The following is a 21,245-nucleotide window of genomic DNA, read 5'->3' as shown; positions in this document are numbered from 1 at the left end:
ATTAATCCTTTTGAATCCAAGTAATTTGAAATAACTCCAAACCAAGTCATTGAAATGACTCCAAACAGCACAACATGCAACAGTTTAACAGCCCAGCTTCTACTGAGATTAATTCTCCAAAACATGGGTTATATGGGCTTTCTAAAACGTAAACAAGGGTCACGTGATCATCTTCTGCAAGTTTATAGAAGAAAGTACTTGTTACAGATCATGTTTGCCCAGTGTGACCCTGACGAAAACCAATCATTTTTACTCTAAGAAATAAAAAAATTTTTTAAAAAATTGTTTATATCTTAAAGACAAAGTCCCATCATGACCTTGGAAACAACCAATCATTTTAAAATAAAATAGAACTCATTTACAAAGGTTGTTACAAATTCTGAAACAAGGTCAGGATTTAGATCAACACCTGGTGTTTGTAAATTAACAGTCAAGGTCAAACTTTTTTCTTAAAAAAAGCGTCTATGTGAATAAATTTACATTACAATATGCTGTAATGAAAACTGAAAATGTTTAAAACTGACAAACAATTAAATTAAAATAAATATATATTGAATCAGATATAATTAAATCAAATATACATAACACTAGCATTATATCAGCACGAAATGGCCCCCATGGTTTTTTCTTGGGAAAGGCACCTTTTTTCCAGTTGCTTCAGTACTAAACAGCCTATTTCTGTTGCTGTACCATAAAACACAGCCAAACCTCTTTCCTTGAATATTTAGTAATTTGTATTTGTTTGGCTTTGTTCTCTCAGCATTTCTATATCTATCTCTTCCATCACACTAATGACTAAAAAACTTCATTAATGAATCATTACAATAGGTAGGAAAATAAGCAGTTGTCCATAGAATTGACAGTACTTAATAGAATGAGTATTGGGTATCCTTTGCTGTCATTTGGTATTTAATTTTAGCCTTGATAAGTAATTTTTTATGTAATGCATTTTACACATTTGCTTCTTTTATTAGTAGTTAACTACAGTTTGAATAATCTGTGCACATGCCAGAAAAATCACTGAGACTTCTGAGCCTTGCTTTCTGTCTTCCTGGCAAAAATCAACATTATGCAAGATTATTTTTGGGGATATTTTTTTACTTATATTATTTCTATTTTCATTTCTGTTGTCAAATCAAGGGCCCCGAGTGGTCTAAAGCTCTCACTGTTCTGGATCACTGCCAGCTCACCTCTGTCTGCGTGGGTTCGAGTCCAAGGCTCGGCTAGCGTGGTTACGTGGGAAAGCCTGCCAGTAGCTTCTCATGGGTCGGTGGTTCTTCCCGGGGTTTTCCAGGGTTCTTCCTCGACCAGTTATACTGGCTGCCATGTATAGCCTATCTTGTGCTGAAAAATGGCTTTAAACCCTAGAACAACAACAAAAAATCTGTTGTCAGATCAGAATTTCTTGTCAATGAAATCCTTTTCAGCTGCATTTTCCTGTCACAGAAAGAAAATGTTTCACATTGTTATTACACTGAATGCCATATATTTATTGAGTTGGCAATTCTGTTACTCAGGAACTTGTCTGAACTAGTCCCTGAGTATTGGAGATCCCTACCCAATGTGGCCAAAGAATTTAGCAGCTCTAGACCTTTGAATAATAATGTATCATATATACTCGCTTATCAAGTGAATCGCACAGACCCAGATCTGCCAGTGCATGATACGATGGCAGATCAGGTCTGTGTTTACAGTTGGAATCACCTTATAAATAAGTGTACATGTATATGATAACTAGCAGACTGCCCGATGAGAACATCACTTTTGGTCCTTGGATTCCTTGTACTGTGTAGACCTACTCCACTGTACATGTTGACATGAAGTTGGGAACCATAAAGAGTTTGCATTCTCTAATTCCAGATTATTTCATATAGGAAGAGGGTAAAATAGGCATTGTAGCAATTGGTGATACTAACCTAGAGGTGAAATAAAAATGTCTCAAATTTGACTCCATTTGTCACCATTGGGATGTGTTGCAAGTACGCTTCGGTGTTCACTATTAAACATTTAAAGATCAAGTACTGATTTTATTTTGCTGCTGCTGTTTTGTGTTTAGTTATGTCTAACTGTATTATCTCTCAGGGACAGCCAAAGAAGGTGCCTGGGGTTGATTTATAATAAAATTGAACCTGGTCAGATTTATTTTCTTTTTTTCCTGCAAGAAAACAGTGCAGAAGAAGACAACAAAGCATGTATATCTATGATCATTTTTTAGTTACATTTATAATATGAAAGTAAAAAGATGTCATTTGTGAGGATATGGAGTTCATGTTATGACTGACAGCGCAAAAAGCAGAGCTGTAATTCCTGAAACTTGTTCAGTGAGAGACCTGGGACTGGGAGAGGTAGGCTCATGTTGCAACAGCAACAGGAAATTGGCTTACAGTGTCATGATGAAAAAATGTGAACACTGCTGCTAATGCAATTGTCTTACTGCCTTCTCATGTTGAGGGATGATTGATATTGATGGAATTAGCTACCACCTTGGGCTTGCTCCTTCATCCACATTTTATAGGTTTTTTTTCATCCACTTTTGTGCTGGCAAATAATACTCTAAGACTTTAGATATTTCATCTTCTTTCCCCACAAGAAAGCAAGCATCTCATTGAATAAAAAATAAAAAATAATACAAACCTACATAGATCATGATCTAAACTGCTGAACCAGTCTGAAGAGTCATGGAGTTTAATGGAAATAATATCACTGGTTGCTTCAGTATAGAATACAAAAGTTCCAAAAATTAGTGTGCTCATTGTTTATTTTATACTTGTTAATACCAACCAACAAAAAAAAAGATAATTAAGACTTTGTTGATCCATGAATAAGTACAGCTTGTAATCGAGATTAGGTTACATAAGCAATTTCTGTGACTGCTGATGTCGTGGATTGAAGTCTAAAGACATTAAAACCTGCGCCATCATTAGCATATGTATAGCATAGACGTAAAGAACTAGTGCAACTCAACTTCATTTAGAAAACCATTCAAAGTATCATTTATACCTTTATCTACTCTGTGGTCCTAAAGAGGAGATAATTGCCGAAACCAACACATGTCCAGCAGTATCATAAATCATTGAATACATTATCACAGCAGTTGCCAAAGAACCATTGTCTGTGACACTGACAATGTCATCTATCTTAACAGCTGTTAATCAAAATTGTATTATTAATTTATTATAAACTGCAAAAGTCATCTCCAAGATAGATAGCTTTAAAATTATGGGATAATTATGTTTAGAAAAATGATTAATACGTATCGCTTAAGCTTAAAGTTGCATATTGGCACCCAGTTGTCCACAAACACATTATACATAGTGTGAGACCGCTTTGGTGGCCTAGTGGTTAGAGCATCTGCCTCAGATGGGGGAGATCATGTGTTTGATCCCCAGCCGGTGCATAGTGAGACAAAATATATAAAAAAATATGTCATTAAAATAAATTCTTTGGACAGTTTTATTTCTTCAGGTTTTTCTGTAGCTAAGTATTGTTGATAGAAGAATCTATGAACTAATTTGCCACTTTGCTTTATATGAATGATTTTATTTTCACCCCTTTCTTTTCCAGTTATTTTAAATCTGAAGGTTGGGAAAATTGACTTGCATTTAGAACAATGGTTATTTGACATAATTTAATGAAGTTTATCCTAGCTTTGAAGTCATGTTACAGCAGTTAATTCTGCCAGCAAAGTATTGTCTGCTGCCACATCTGCTGTTTGGTTACTGATAACTGGCAAATCATAACAAGCTTTGAGCTCCTCAAGATCAGTACCAGTGCACTAGCAAGTTTTATTTGTGTTTTTAAATCTTTATAGAAATTGACATGTCATTATCCTTTGGCCCAAAGCTGCTTGATCAAGATTAATTCTGTTGAACATTTGTTCCTGAACGCTATTGTAAAACAGCATATGTATGCGGCACCCAAAATTTCTTATACATGTATTTTTCTTGTACATGAAAAAAAATTCTTTCTTAAAAGTACGAAAAAAACATTAAAAGTTTATTATCATTTTGGGAAGAGATTGCGTATGAATAATACATGACGATTGTGGCGTGGCTCCTGAAATTTTATATGTATTTTTCTCGTACATAAAAAATTCGTTTTTTCTTCTTAAAAGGATGAAAAATAACATGTAAAAAGTTTATTCTGGGATCATGTAGGGCTTTGCCAGTGTTGCAAACTTGGATTCTTTTTCCTTATTGGCAGGAAAATGTACCATGTGGCAAATTTTTTTGTTGGCGACATTGTTGGCTGTTTAAACTTATATATACAACCATTGGTTTGGAGTGGAGAAATTCAGAGGCCCCATGAAAGGAAGCTGCAAACTTGATATAAAATGCACCTAAATTTATCTATTGTTACATAAACAAATTCTTTGTCCATATTGACAAACCATCTAAACAGTGCATTGTCATATCATAATCCGCTTATGTTGACATCTAGTATGAGTACTGTATGTTGTGAGATATCCGCTTTTTTTGTTGTTGACATTTCTGGTAGAGGAGATCAGCCAGATGAGGCATTATCTCGTAATCTATCTTTCGTCGGATTTTCGGTCGCTCACTATAATTAATATGTTTACATGGCTAACATTTGTATGTGGATGGTGAGTGAAATTCTTTTTCTTTTCACTCAGAATTAAATCTTTCAGAACACTCACACTTTCTGTAATAATCCCTGTCATCAGACCAGAACACCTGTATCTCTATCATCTGTTGACCCCTTTGTTAAATTTCCAACGTGTGGAATGCAACATCACTCCGCTACCACAAATGCGATGGGAAACAAAATCTTACCTGTTGGTCTATTCAATAGGCAGGGAGGAACAGTAACTAGAAGAGACCCAACTACGGCCAGTTCCTTTTTAAAAATGTATCCAGATAAAATAGTTTGCTGAAATTTCAAAGGATACAGATTACCTTTGAAGCACCAATTATTATGAAATGTACTTAGCAAATGGAAAAAAATCTGTCTCATTCATGCAATACAATTATTTGATGTTGCTGCCACAATAAGAAATGGGCATTTGCTTGGCTCTACAAAGCTGTTCTTTAGCTGTGACTTCAATAGTGCACGTACCCTTCATAAAAAAAAGCCAACTACGATCTTTAATAAAACAAGAATCTTTCTTCAAAGGAAGTCAGTACCAAACTTAAATAAAAGCAATGGAATTTTATGGATTTTTGCATTTTCCAACATGACTGAGACATGTTAACTGTGTCGTGAAAGTTTCCTTTTTGTAGGGACAAAGGTTTATGTTTATGAACGCTACCAACGGTGGCTTAAAACGCAAACTAACTTTTACTGACTTGGGACTGACTGATAAGTAAATCATGTGCTTCGTCATTCGTTACATGATTGTTGTTATGTTTTTCCACTGAATTCAGACCTATATGACCTGTGACAAAATTATTGAATATTTTAAATCTGTATGCACATTTTTGTTGGAATTACATGTATTGTGGATTCAGTGTATGTGCTGAGATTCGTGGGTGAGTAAACGGTGTTGATACTCTATTCATGCTATACATTAGACATAGTATATACATATATGTACCATTTCATGGTTCTCTAAATAAAGTAAAATATTATATGGCTTCTCTGTTTTCACTACAGGTATATTTCTCATTTAATATGCATTGATTTAACATGGTAACTGTGCCGATGAAGCACATATTTTACCACCCGCATTTATTACCGACATCCCTCCCCCCCTGCAAATTTTATTTGGTAATTGCATCATTTTCTTCAGCTAACTGACCTAGTTGCTTATAACACTGTTCGTTCTATAAATGGTCAGGTTTTATGGCTCCCAGCTACCGTGTTATAGCGGGGTCACACTGTATATACATGTATAATGCAACTCTCCCTTGATACTTGGGCACAACAGGTTACAAAAATACAAATTGCACTTTAAATGAGGGCTGTTTAATGGCTGAATACTCGTTTATAATTGCATTGGGAATAATTGTCAATAAAGAGCTTTTTTAATGAATTTGTTGGGGTTTTTTTTATGTAGAAGTAGCCTTCATTTTCAAGACACCACACCTGAAAGATCATTAGCCTTGTTTCAACAATCATCATCTGTTTGCAAAAACATGGTGTATTATATCATTGCTTTTTGTTGTTGTTGATTCACAACCAAACAAATTCACTTTGTACACAAACTTGGGACATTTATTTTGTGATACAAATGTCTGAATTGGGATTGACGCCTGAGCCAGCCAAACCAGCCACGCCTTCCAAGTTTTAAAAACACCAAAAAAGATTTAGATTTTGATTCACATTGGCAGCACCTCCTTCAAAGAGAACAAAAGTGATGCAGAAATTCTGTGAGGGATACACTACAGATGTACCATGACAATCTATAATTTTTCCATTTTCATCTTTTATGCTGATATTTAGTGTTTTAATTGAATTAACACTTAATATCAGCATAAAAGATTGAAATAGAAAAATGATAGAGTTTCACTGTATGACTAAAATACATTGTTTACATTAAGTAAATAATACTATAATTTAAAAAAACATTTGTGGATGGCTTGTACATAGGATAAAGAAAAACCCTATAGATTCTGGACTCAAGATTTAAAACTTAAAGCCATGTGACTGAAAGGTAAAGTGGTTTGTTAACAGGAATGTCTATTACTTAGATTAAAGACTATTGAATTCAGGATTTTGCTTATAATGTGACTTTTATGGTACTCATGCTTTTGATTTTAATTGAAATAACAAGATTATGAAAACTTCACATTGGGGTTGAAGCAAAAATCTGTAACATTTTTGAATGTCTTGTTTATGACATGAAGCTGAATTTGCTGATAAGATACTGCATGCTGATTCAAACAATTTAGATCCATTGCTCTCTAATCTCTAATCATTGCAGACTTCAGGCTCCAAACATATAACAGTTTCCAAATTAATAATGACTAATGTCAAATCTGTCTTGTATGAAACTAACTGTAATTTATGTGAAATATTCATTGTATTCCAGATACACTGCATGCACACTACAATTAGGTTGATTTGTTTTGGCATTAGGTGAAATTGGATATTTACATATCAGAGTAGATTTTATGATAGGGCATCCCATTGTTACAGTTGTGTGGTTTGGATTGTAATATTGATTGGGTGTCATCTTTCACAGTTATGACAGGATGGGAGGTCAGATTTCCATCAAACCTGCTTAATGGTAGATCTGCCATACATGACTGAATGGAGATTTTCATTTTACCAGACAAGAGTGAGGGTTGCCCACCATTTCTGGCAGCATAAAATTGACCTTGAAAGCTAATGACATAAAGAAGTATACTTAACATAACATTTTCACACTTTTCAATACATTCAAGCAAACACTAGATTTCTTTGGTGGGACTAAAACATGCAAACAAACTGACTATTAATAAGCACATCCCAGCATGAAGGCGAGCTTTGACTAAACTTACCTAAAGTATCAGGAGTTTATTTGGAACATATCACAATGCATGCATGGTGCTGCATTACTTCTCGGCATATTTCCTTGTAATCCTTCGAAAACGTCACCAGTTCTCTGGAAACATAACACAGTACAATTGTATATGGTGCCTCATTCCCACTTGCCACATTAACATTTAACCTGTTTAAAAGCATCCCTTGCCACATTACAAACCTCATAATTTATGCAAATAAGCTTTTACCATACAGTGCCATTAGTATATGGAATGCACTAAATAGAATTTGTGAAATATTTACACATTTATAAAAAATCATGCAAAGAAATTTGCTTTCTTAGGTCTACTGGTCATAGATTAGAGGGGCTTATGGAATGGTTTAGTTTGGTGCTTTAGGGTACAAAAACACAAGTAGGTTATTTAGTGCCAAGGTAGTTGGACTTGTGGAAAGGGTCTCTTGTCATCATCTGTCATCTTGCCATTTGTTAGCATTAAGTTTGTTTTCATACTGCTTCTAAATACCTTGAAGGATTACCTTCAAACTGTACACACACATTCATCCTTGCTCTATTTGCTCCTAAAATAAAAAGGATGGTGTTGCTTGGACATCCAATATGGCCACCACAGTGACCATTGTGAATATTTTATTATCATTATTTCTCCTGAATGGATGGATGGGACCATTCCAGTGGCTTAGTGGTTAGAGCATCTGCCTCGGATGTGGGAAGTTGTGGGTTCATTCCCCGGCCAAGTCATACCAAAGACTTATAAAAATGGTACTTAACAACTGCCTCACTTGGCTCTGAGCATCGGGATGTTAGTGTTAGGACTGGTCAGCCTGGTTTCAGGATAATGTGACTCTGTGGGACATCATGCTACATGTCTGCAGACATCATAACGATATGACTGAAAAATTGTTAAAGCTACGTTAAAACTCTAAATCACACACACCTGAATGGATGGTCATATAAACATGGAGTTTTCACTAAAAAACTTGTTTTGATGTCTAGTTTGTCCTAACTAAAAGTTGAGCAAGTGCCACACGAGGATGGAGTTTCACTAAAAGATTTTATATGAAGTCTATTTGCTGATTCATTATGGCTGCCACAATAGCCATCTTTAAAATCTTTCTGTTACTACCACTTCTAAGTGGATGGTCATTTCACCCTACATTGGGTGGACTAGTGGTTAGAGCATCTGCCTCGGATGCAGGAGTTTGTGGGTTCGATCCCTGGCCAAGTCATACCAAAGACTTATAAAATAGGTACTAAGAGCTGCCTCGCTTGCCACTCAGCATTAAGAGGTTAGTGTTAGGACTGGTCGGCCTGGTGTCAGGATAATGTGACTGGGTGGGACATCATGCTACATGTTTGCAGCATGATGCCTCAGTGCTAGACATCCCTATAAACTGCCACACTGCAGACATCATAGCGATATGACGGAAAAATTGTTAAAGCTGTGTTAAAATCCAAGTCACACGCACACTCTCATGACACCTGGTTGTTTCAGAATAAAAATGGTGCCATTTTGTTATCTAATATGGCCACTGTGGTAACCATCTTAAAATTCTTGTCAGAACTCTACTTGAACAGAAAGTCATACTGATATATGGTTCTTACCAGAAGACTTTTTATTATTTCTAGTTAGCCTTAAATTAAAATGGTGCCAGTCTAATATCCATTTATGGCCATCATGGCAGCTATCTTGAAAATCTTGTTATTGCTTCTCCTGAATGGAAGCCATATCTTTAAAATGCTGTCATCTCTCTTCCTTTCCTAATGGACATGAAAATGTGGGATTTTCACCAGTAGACATTGTATGACATCTGATTTTTCCTAAATGTAAACTATATGTCCAATATGGTTGCTACAATGACTGTCTTAAAAAATATTGTTTTCACTTCTCTCCCCTGCCCCCAGTAGAGGATCATTATGACATTGGGGTTTTCACAAAAAGACTTCTAATGATATCTACTTCATCGTAAAGTAAATGATGCCAAGTTGAGAACAGTTGTAGTACCACAGCAGGTAATTTGAAACTCTTGGTATCCTGAAAAAAATAATCACATGGTTTCAGCACTTAGTTAAAAGAAAGAAAGGATCTGATCGTTAATTCCTGGAAATTGTTTTTGCCAAATAGAGCATTAGCCTCTAGAAGGGACTCTTGTTTGTTATTGGCGCATGTATTATTTAAATTAACAATAAAAACACCATTGGATCCTTGAAAGTTAAAATACAGTATGACCTTGAAATGACTTGCTCAAGTAACAGTGCAGTATCAGCATGAATCACATTTTTCATAATGAGACATTGTTTTTGAAGAAAAAAAAAAGCTGAAAATTTTGTTATGATAATTCTTGCCAAATGTGTCAAGGAACAGTAAGTTAGTGCACTTGATTTTATTTACACCTTATTGCAGTTACATACAGAAGAGAGGTATGATTTATTTTTTGTGCACAAATAGTTTGATGCATGTGGTTATATCTGTATGTGCTGGGGGGGGGGGGCTTTCAGTGAGAGCTTGAGCACAAGCCTGATAATTTATATTGATTTTTACCAAGTATGTGTTTAATTGCTTGGAGAATGACACCTATCGTGTTACTTCATGGTAGAGACAATACTGTAAGTTCTAATATTGTGCAAAAACTTCTTTGGCTTGAATAATTCATCCTCATATCATACACCTAGCAGGGGCACATTTAGTGACCCAAAGCAACCATAATTCACAGTGCTGATCAATAATGTATTCTCCCTGGGTACAAAATCAGCATATTTATGGGCATCTAAAGAAACCAACTTCAGCTTTTTAGACTGAAAATATCCATGCTTCATCCATTATTAATTACACACTCTTGTCCAAGAAAATCCCATTTCCTTTAAAAACTTAAGATGGTGTGTAATGTGTATTCTGCTTGCCCCAGGCACTGGACTGACATGAAATGAAGATTCTAGCAGCTGCTTTGTTTGTAACCATTATAAAATAGCTATTTTTCCTTTTCTTCCTTTTTATTTATTTTAAATGTCAATGCTTCACATTGGAAAAGTATTAGGATGAGAGAAAAAATACTCTTAGAATCATTTTGTGACAAAATTGGCAAACAATTTTATAATTGATCATTAGTTTATCAACCAATGGTCAAGCAATAATGGATCTATGCTTATAAATCTGTTAAAAAAATACATAATAATTTGAGGGCCCTGAGTGGCTGAGTGGTCTAAAGTGCTCTCTGTTACGGATCACTGCCATCTCACCTCTGTCTGCGTGCATTTGAGTCTAGGATTCGGCCAATGTGGGTATGTGAGAAAGCTTGCCAGTAGCTTCTCGTGGGTCAGTGGTTCTTCCCGGGTTCTTTCTCTACCATTAATTCTGGCACCCATGCATAGCCTATCGTGTGCGGAAAAATGGAGTTAAACCCCACAACAACAACCACAACAACAACATAATAATTGGATGGGCATTGTCCTCAATGATCATTAAATTGACATTTTTTTATCAAGAGAACTGATTTCATTAGTCTGTAATTAACCTTCTTAGTACTCACTGGTAATTATGCAATTTATTATTACAGTGCTCATCAGTATCTGTATGTACTCATCTTAGTCCTCATCAGTATTTCGGAGAATTTTTAAAGCTGCTTGGATAACAAAATATTGGATTATTTTTCATTATTTAATATGATGGGTGTTGCAGACTAATCATGAGTAGAATTCAAATGCTGAAAGCAACCAATTACTAACCACATTTTTTAATACGCACATGACTGTGTAGGACTCATTTTCTTTGAAGAGATTGGAGTTCAATGAGGACTGGTTACTCTAATAAGTACTTAATGTTTTTTTTTCTTGTCCCCAGGCCCAACCTGCAACTATTCAAAACAGAGCACATTTTTCTACAGTTTGCATGTTTAAGCTGTGAAACTTTGTGATTAAAGTGCTGATTTTGTCTTTTTCAGAGACTGCAAAATTATTCGAGACCCACAGACACTGAAATCGAAAGGTTATGGATTTGTTTCGTTTGTAAATAAAGTGGTAAGTAATAGTAATCACTCACCTACTTATGTGCATGTATCTACCATTGCTATCAGTAATACTCTTTGCTGTGAATGATTTATTAAAGTTTTATTAATAGTAAACTTCTAGCATTCTTTATTGCATTGCAACTTTAAGTAGTTCTTGCATGACATTGATTAATTTCTTTCAAAAAGAAATAGTAAAAGATGCATTTGTGTTACCCTAGTATTAACAGAACATAAGCTTGGGCATACAAGTTACTCATTTAGTTTGAACAATACAGAAAAAGAAAATAAGAGCTATGGGCAATTGAAAATATGAAGTTTTGCTGCATCATTATGTAGAACACTTTTCCTGATATTAAAATGTCAGAAGTATGAAAATTTTCCAAATATCCGCAAGTCATCCCATTGCTGGCATAATTGGAGATGTGACATTTCAAATGAATGATTGTATGCCCCACAGAGCTTTCCTCACATTACACTCATTGGCTCTTTAAATGTTCCTAGAAAGAGCCTTAGAACCAAGTAGGCTAGTTGCCTGCTAATTGGTTAACACTTGGCTCTCAGCATTTGCCTCTTTGGTAGAATTTTGTGTTCAATTTTAATGAAGTGTGGGGCTTGTTTGCTGCCTGATTAGCAGACTTACTGCACCAGTCAGTTTACATCACGCCTTGTGGCTCTAATATTGCCCACAGGGACATATCTTAGTCTCCAGCCTCTGCATAGGCAGAAATTTTTACTATCAGTGGTCACACCCTTGGTAAATTTTATCCATTCTAAAGTAGGCAGTTATTAAACCAAGACAATTTTAACCAAACCAGAATGTTGTATTACTATTTACACTGTTATCAAAAGAGAACAAAAATATTCAAAAAATTTATTCTCATTATATTACATGTACTAACACTTTGCACTCCTGATAGAAAATTTTTAAAATATATTTTTAATGGTGGACATTGATTTATTTTTTAATGGTGGATATATCAACATGGGGTTGTCACTAAAAGACATCTTAGGTCTACTTGATCCTAACTGAAAATGGTGACATTTAATTTGGATGCGGAAGCAGCAATACTAGCAATTTTGAATATCATGATATTGACACTTCTCCTGAATGAATAATCATATTGCCAGAAGATTGATTGATTATGTTGTTGACTCTGTCCTCAGTGAAAATGGTGCTGACCTGATGTCCAATATGGCTGCTATGGTTACATGATACAAATGTTGCTGTCAATGCTTTTAATAAATAAAAAATTATATCAATATAACATTGACACAAAAAGAGTTCTTATGCTGTCTAATTGGTCCTGAATGACAGTGGCACAGATCTGACATTTTGAATATTTTATTGGTACTCCTAATAAAGGGAAAGTCAGATCCACTAGGGGTTGCAACCAGAATTTTATGGTATTTACTTGTGCCTAAATGAAAATGGTGTTGATCTTGGCATCCAAAATGTCCACTGCCATTTAAATTGTTTCATAGCTACTCCACTCAAATGTATGGTCATATCTACTTTTGAATATTCACCAAACGGTTTCTTGTGATATTTTGTTGGGAATAAATGAATATGGTACCAAACTAGTTTCAACACTTGGCAGTTAAAGAGGAGATGTTCTTATCTTCGAATCCTGGAAAGTCTTTTTGGCAAGTAGAGCATCAGTCAGTTCCAGTGATTGTTTGTCTTGCAATGATTTAAACAAAAGAAATGACAAAGAGTATAGAGTTTTTGCTATTGTAGTATTCATTATGCATGGAGGGCTGAATGCACTTTACAATAATTGTTTCCTTTTTCTAAAAGCGTGTTTGCTTTTGGAAGCCTTTTATGTCACAGTATTATGGATATATTTTTGTAAAAATTCACATAGATATTTTTGTAAAGTTCTACATAATGTATTTTTTTTAAAAATTCCATATCAAATTTTTCATTGGAAGTTTATATCATTTTCTAGTTGGTTTTCTTCTTGTTTTATAAATGAACACGGCTGCTAAAAGTTGTGATTGGAATGTGAATAGTACGTATTTTATGTTTATATTTTAAGTTGGTATAGAACTACGTTTATTTAGAACTATGAATTTTGTTTTTCCTATTTCCTATTAAATATATAAACATATGTTCCACAGATGAGATTTAAAACATTCAGGTTAAGATTTCCTTTTAGTTGTCAAATATTTACAATACTTTTTAAGTAGATAAGTAATGAAAGAAAGAACAGAAAAAAAAATGTAAAGAAATAATGAACAAATACAGTGGAAATGAATAAAAGTTAAAGGAGTCAGGGTGGGTACGTGGGAAAGCCTGCCAGTAGCTTCTCGTGGGTCGGTGGTTCTTCCCTGGGTTTTCCAGGGTTCTTCCTCCACCAGTTATACTGGCCGCCATGTATAGCCTATCTTGTGCTGAAAATGGCGTTAAACCCGAGAACAACATAAAGGACTCAGACCTAGTACTGTTTTTATGCTGAAGACATGATTTTGTTCAAAAGAACCTTTGGAGAATGGACTTGCTAGGGTTGATGGGAAGCATGTTTTTTTTTTTAATGAATCAGATCCTTTCTTTTTTAATCAATCAGCGACTCATCAGATAGTCTGGTGACCAGCTGAGATAGATTGTACTCTTGATGGTTGTAATCAACTCCTGTAATCGCCTAAATCGTGCAATGGTGAAATTTATTGATATTTGATTGAAGACCTTATTACATTTACAGAACATTGCTCATGAATGCAGCTTTGTGATTGGGTTGCAATGCATTCATACCAGTCAAATTCTTGCTTAGATGTTTGGTAATTTTGCAAGCCTACTCCATCAATCAAAGTCTTGATTTATGAACAGACTGCTACATGAAAGAAAGTTTGGATTTAAAGTTACGCAACTTGGATATGATATGAATTGCATTTTTATTCATTGCTCACAATTATATTAATTCTTGCAGAAACATATCATAAAGTCTGAATTAAGTATACCCATAAGGCTGGTCATTTTCAAAAATAGAAAAGAAAAGTTAATGAAACAATAAATTGACATGTATTTAATTATATTTTTAACAGTTTTCTCAGAACTGTTTGTCAGGAATAGAGGTGTATTTAGTTAAAATCCTATCAAGTTGATTGCCCTATTTATAAGGAGGATACAAGAGTTAATACACAGTATTTTGAACCTACACACACATGGTCGATGAATGGATGGGTGATTTGGATTTATAATGTAGCTTTAACAATTTTTCAGTCATATTGCTATGATGTCTGCAGTGTGGCAGTTTATAGTGATGTCTAACACTGGGGCACCATGCCACAGACATTTAGCATCATGTCCTAGCCACATACATTGTCCTGACACCAGGCTGACCAGTCCTAACCATAATCTCTTAATACTGAGTGCCAAGGGAGGCAGATGTTAGTACCATTTTTGTCTTTTTTGTGACTTGGATGGGGTTCTAATCCTTGACCTCCCACATCCGAGGCAAATGCTCTAACCACTTAGGCCACTTGAGTAGTCACACAGGTCCATGGAAGCAGTCATTTAAATAAACAATGAATGTTACCTACCATGATACTTGAGATACATGTGTTGACTCTTTGTCTTGCGATAGATTTGTCTTATTTAATGAGTAGATTGACTCTCTTTGACTTCTGAATCAGATCATCTCCTGAGAAGAATTGGGCACACAAGTTTGGTTGGATGAATAAACTTCAGATTAAATGATTAATTTCAGCTAATTCAGGCACTGTATATCGTGTACTTCCTATTACTGTGAATTCATATACTTGTACAGCTAATTCAGGCACTGCATATCGTGTACTTCCTATTACTGTGAATTCATATACTTGTACAGCTAATTCAGGCACTGCATATCGTGTACTTCCTATTACTGTGAATTCATATACTGGTACAGCTAATTCAGGTACTACATATCGTGTACTTCCTATTACTGTGAATTCATATACTTGTACAGCTAATTCAGGTACTACATATTGTGTACTTCCTATTACTGTGAATTCATATACTTGTACAGCTAATTCAGGCACAACATATGTACATCCTATTACTGTGAATTCATATTTGTGTTCTACTACAAAACACAAATAAAGACACAAGAAACAATATGCACTTACTAGGTTTTATTGAGTTCAGTACTTATTTTACTTGGGTTGTGAAATATGATATTGGGGACACATAATGAAACTTAATATTTCACAGCTAAAAAAGCAACATATGGAGTGAATCAATAGTACATTGTTGTTTTATTACTTTCATACCAACTACAGGTAAGTACAGGGTTCCTGCACTACCTCAAAATTGGGGAAAATGTAGGAATAAAGAATAGATTTGTTTCCGACCAGGATTTTTTTTTTCATTTTACAAATATTGATCATAGGATAAAACAAGGGACTCTCAGGCACCACTTAAATGCAGAAAAATAATGTAATTGACTTGCAGTTGAACTGATCTTGAGTTAAATTTATAGAGTTCTTAGCAGAATCTTCGATGGTTGCATACAGGGTTCCTGCACCCTCCTGATTTTTTTGAAGAGGTCTTTGGAATCCAACTGGAATTTGAATTCAACGTAAATATCCTGGAAACCACCTTGAAAATGTCTTTTTATCATAAAATGTCCAGGAATTTGATATCAAAAAGCTAAACTAAAAATCTTGCTAGAGAAAATTCATTTTCTTTCCTCTGTAACTTTGCAGTGAACGATTTTGCAACAACATCATGTTATATCATTATGCGAAGTTCAGTCTGGATAACTTAGAGATACATGTACCTTCAGCTGCAGTATTGTGTCTTTGATCAAATTATAAGACTTTAAAAATGACTTTTGAAATTTGCCACTTTTTCATTAAAATCTACATTGAAACAAAAACCATTTTGGTACAGAACCCTTCACTCAGTTATTGTATAGATTGTTTGGATGCTTACCCTAAATATGTGAGAGAGAAATCTGAAATGTATGATCTTAATAAGTTAAAAGATGCAACCCTTTTCTTCCCCAGTTCCCCTTCTGATATGTAATATTAGCAAAAATGTATTGTGCTAAAGCTTGGTTATTAGTTGGTAGCTCACACAGAAAATTATTATTGTTAAGCAAAAATATTGTCATATGTAACCATTGACCCCAGCTCACCTGTAAATTTGTAATGAATTTTACTATCAAACTCAGCTGAATAAATAAAAATGTACTAACTGGTGGTGGAGTTTTCAGGTAAAAATCCACTCTTAGAGCATAATTGATGATGACTGCATTAAATAAATGGTTCATGGTCAGGTTTCTTTTGAAAGTAGGTGCTAGGGCACCAACCAGAGATAAGTAGTTTTTTTTTGTTGTATAAAAATCCACCCGTTCTGTAAAAAGATAATTCCTGAAGATGTTTTTCAAAACAACCCTTTTCTAATCTTTCTTCATACCAACATATGCAGTAAAGTTAACACTGGGTTCTTATGGTCTTTGAAGGTCTTTGACAGTTTGGGAAAAATGAAGTAGCATTTTCAGGGCCTTGAATGTTGGGAAAATCGAACAGATTACCCTGAGGTCTTTAAAAGTCTTTGAAAATTGAAATAGACCCAAACATTTTAATTTATTTCCATAATCACAAATACATTTGCCAAAGTTTGTTAGATTCTGATGTTTTAGAGTTTTCCTTGTTTCTTTCTTTTGATGACCCGTTCAGTTTTATTTCATCATTAAACAATATTGTAGTATTTTGCATTCGCTGTTTTCTCATATAACATAACTTGTATACAAAAGGTTGGTGAAAATAGGTCTTGGAAATCTATGGTTTTGATCTTTGAAAGTTTGAGAAAAGTCCTTGAATTTATCATTCAGAATTTGGTATGAACCCTGTAACATTTGTATTTTGTAAATTTAAACAAATGCAAATGTGTATGGATTTCAATAGCTTTACCTTTTTGAATGTTGCATCCTGTCGTTAGTAAATGATCATATGTCTAATTCACATGTTCTGATAATGTCTAAAAAAAGTATACAATTTTAAAAACACATGTTTTGAAAGACAAGCTGTGGTTGATTTTGTTCAGTAAGGGTCATACGTTAACCTTGAAAAAATCAGTTTCATGGAATGCCCCACCCCCAATTTTTTTTATAAAAAATGTGTGAATTTTATAGATATTAATTTACAGACTGTGAAATTCACTGGGATACTCTTTGTCACAAGCTTAATTAGAAGCCATTTTCATTGTAGCAACCCTTTGCTCTGTGGAAGAATCTTATTGGTTCTTCTTATAAGAAGGAACAGTGATATAAAAATATCTCCATGCAAGCACAGTGCATTGTTTTGTGGATCTGAAATCGCTATCAGGAAACTAATGCATGGTATTAGTGTTGAGCACATGTGAGCTGTTCAGCCAGACAGTATTGGGATTAATACTTACGAAAGTAATAGTTTTATAGTGATTCTGAACTCCAATTACAGGTAAACAGACTAATAACTGACTTGCTGGTCATACACAGATATTGATGTCTGATATATATATATATATATATATATATATATATATATATATATATATATATGGACAGATTTGATGGCAAATATGTGTTTGTTTGCCCAGAAGTATGTAGAAAAGCTTGTTCTGTCGATAATTTGATGGAGAAGAGGAAGAAAATAGAAACGGAAAAATATATTTGAGAGTATCTTTTTCTTCTCTATGAAGCACTGAAACCCAAATGGCATTGTTTTAAAGTTTGAAAATTTACCCTTTAATGTTGGTTAGTCCTTGTCAGTGAGTTGAAGGTGGGGGGTGGGGTGAAAATTTTCATTAATAATAAAGAAATACAAAAAACACTGGTTTCAGATACTTATCTTCTGATATAGTAAGCATGTATTTACATGTTTACATCAGTATACATCACCAATCACATTTCCATCTCATGAACATTTTGGGGTACGTCACAGCTTCACATGAATTCAAGGCAGGGTCTGACTGGCAGTTGTGTTCCCCCGTCTGAAATGACTTTTGTGTGTCACAGCACAAGCCAGTTCACATATTTCTTGCATGAGACACATGACAATTATTAAAGTTTTAATATTAACAGTGATCAACAGTATAGTAGCTTATATAAATATATTTCATTCCTATACAAAATAAACTAAAGAAACTGGATCTATGGACTTGACACTAAAAAGAGAATCATTTGGATATTGGATATTGAAAACTGGTAGTGGAAAGTAATATAATTTATGCCAAAATGAGAAAATGCAAGCAAGCAGACCCTATTTGATGGTTTCAGGATTTTCTTCTTTGACGGAAAATAAAATCTGAAAATCTTTCATTTCAACTTAACTATCACCATGTGGAGAGGGGGGTTGATCTTGGAATCATGTATGTCTATTAATTGATAACACCACGGTTTAGTTTTGTGTTTGGATCACTTTTAAGGGACTGTGATGAGCTGTCTTTTTTCCAGGAACATATGATATTTTCCTCTTTTCACAGGATGCTGAAAACGCCATGAATAATATGAATGGGCAGTGGCTTGGAAGTCGACCAATCAGAACGAATTGGGCAACCCGGAAACCACCTGCTCCACCCACAAGAGAAAGTATGTGCAAGTACTATTGCTCACGTATGCTTTAAAAAAAAACTTTTTTTATAGTGGCAGGCATTTATAGGAATCCTTGTGTCCTTGGTTTGAGTTTTCTAGCAGTTTTTGATGGATTGTTTTGAAACTTTGTAAATATTATGGCAGTCACCTGCAGATGACCTTTGGGACAAATCACTGCTTCCACAATCGTTGTTAGAGTTATTGCCCTCCTTCATGGTGCTGAATACTCATGATCTGTGAATGCAGCTAGTCTTGCATTGTTCATTGTATTACCCTTGAAACTTGGTACATGTTCAAGTACCAAGAAGATTCGGATATTGACAGATTAATTTACTCCTGCAAGTTTGTTAAAATTACTGCCATTTTTGTATCGTGTCTGGATAGAATCTTGTAAACACAAACTATGGGTTGACAAAGTTTTTGATAATTCACCATGAAACTTGTTACATGTATTTTAGTAAACATTGAAAAATGCATGTATTGATAAATGCTCCAGTGAATTTTGTGAATTATTGACCTGTTTTAATGGCAGCTAGAAGTAGTGTATGACAAAGTCTTGTGAATGCATCTAATTTCGAAGTGTCCATTATATTGCCATAAAATTATTCCATGTTTTGTCTGAAAATGCTCAGATATGTGCAATCTAGAGATTTGTATTAAAATTACTACCATTTTTCTCATGTAGCTGAATGCATTATAAGAAAATAAATCTTGTGATTTCATCTTTGTTTTGCAGTTTTGTATGGAGCACTGTGAAACATTGCACATATTTTTGGTCATGATAATGTTAAGTAATCTTTCTGCTCCCTTGCTATTTGTTGGAGTTGTTGCCCTTTTGGATTTGCAGATGTTGCAGTATATGACAATTTTGTGAATGCAGCTACTTTTGTAGTTTAGGGTGGATTGCAAAGAGACATATTATCATCACATATGCATTTTAACTTTGCATTGTACTCTCATTATCTTAATAAGACTTCTGTTGGATTTATTTTAGGATATGCAGTTGTAAGTTTCATGCAGATTTCTCAGAATATCACAGACAAATCAACAGAATTCATGAATTGTGTGCATCATATTTTCAATCACTACCATTATATTTTCATTAAATCCCTCATATTTGTGTGTGTGTGTGATTTAGATTTTTAATGTAGCTTTAACAATTTTAAAGTCATATCACTACAGTGTCTGCAGTGTGGCAGTTTAAAGTGATGCCTAGTACTGGGGCATCATGCTGTAGACATGTAGCATGATGTCCTACCCAGTCACATTATCCTGACATCAGGCTGACCAGTCCTAACACTGACCTCTTAATGCCGAGTGACAAGCGAGGCTGCTAAATAGTACCATTTTAATAAGTCTTTGGTATGACTTGGCTGTGATTCAAACCCATGACCTTCCCACATCTGGGGCAGATGCTCTAACCACTAGGCCACAGGAGTGGTGCCACTCATATTTGGAAAATCCCTGCCATTTTTCCAAATGGTTGGAGAATTTCTTATCCGCACCCCCAAAATTTTATCTTGATAGACCATAAACTTTTTTTTCTCGCGAATTATCTTAATGCTGGGGATGGGATGTGGGAGAGGTAAATGTATATTTGCATGAGCAAATTGAGAAAATTGAACACATTTCCACCACTTCAGATATGCAATGAAAGTGTAAAAATCTTTCAAATATGAAATTATCATGGATACAAATGTTAACAAAGATCAAAACGGGGAAATTATGACACATTTGCCAGAGTCCATTAATATAGAATAACTTGCAAAAAGCCACAGTTCACACATATCATTTTGAGCATAAAATAGAAGGAAATGGAAAATTTCTTGTATATCTTTTTAAATCATGTCCTGTGCAATATTTGTTTTAAAAAAAAATCTTTTATTACAGAAATCTTATTTGCTTGGCATGCATTTTAATGGTGCCATTTGCTGTTACAAAGAGAGGAACATTCAATAAAGTTGTTGGAAAATCCTCAAACACTATTTGCTTGATTGTCTTTTATCGAAATAGCTCTTTGGAATCACATTAATTCTAAGAATAAATGTAATTATTTACAGACAAGTCAAGATATCTTCTCCATGGAATTTCTGCTGAGAAACAAATTCGCTAGTAAAATTGAATTTCGGAGCATTACTGGAAGATTGAGATCTTTCTCTTCTGACTGTTTCTGACTGAAACCTCTTTGCCATTGAAATCTGTAAAAGTATCCTCAGTTTTATGATGAATACCATCTGGTCT

The 21,245-nt window shown here is 34.6% G+C and overlaps 1 protein-coding gene across 14 annotated transcripts in view; it reads left to right on the top strand.

Annotated features, from left to right (window-relative positions):
* LOC149794932 (nucleolysin TIAR-like) overlaps window positions 1-21,245 on the top strand; it is a 250,754-nt gene that overhangs the window by 188,868 nt on the left and 40,641 nt on the right. For all 14 annotated transcript variants that reach the window (XR_016422215.1, XM_089964587.1, XM_089964581.1 and 11 more), the window contains 2 exons: window positions 11,380-11,455; window positions 18,896-19,001. Coding sequence is in view for 13 of the 14 variants with exons in the window: in XM_089964587.1 (XP_089820713.1) it covers window positions 11,380-11,455; window positions 18,896-19,001 (182 nt within the window). In the remaining variant the exon portion in view is untranslated. The remainder of the gene's footprint in view (window positions 1-11,379; window positions 11,456-18,895; window positions 19,002-21,245) is intronic.

This window comes from Sinohyriopsis cumingii, chromosome 7, assembly GCF_028554795.1.
Source record: "Sinohyriopsis cumingii isolate HCF-2022 chromosome 7, ASM2855479v2, whole genome shotgun sequence".
NCBI classification, from domain to species: Eukaryota; Metazoa; Mollusca; class Bivalvia; order Unionida; family Unionidae; genus Sinohyriopsis; species Sinohyriopsis cumingii.
The sequence above is the reverse complement of the archived record's forward strand: the minus strand, read 5'-3'. Positions and strand labels throughout refer to the sequence as shown.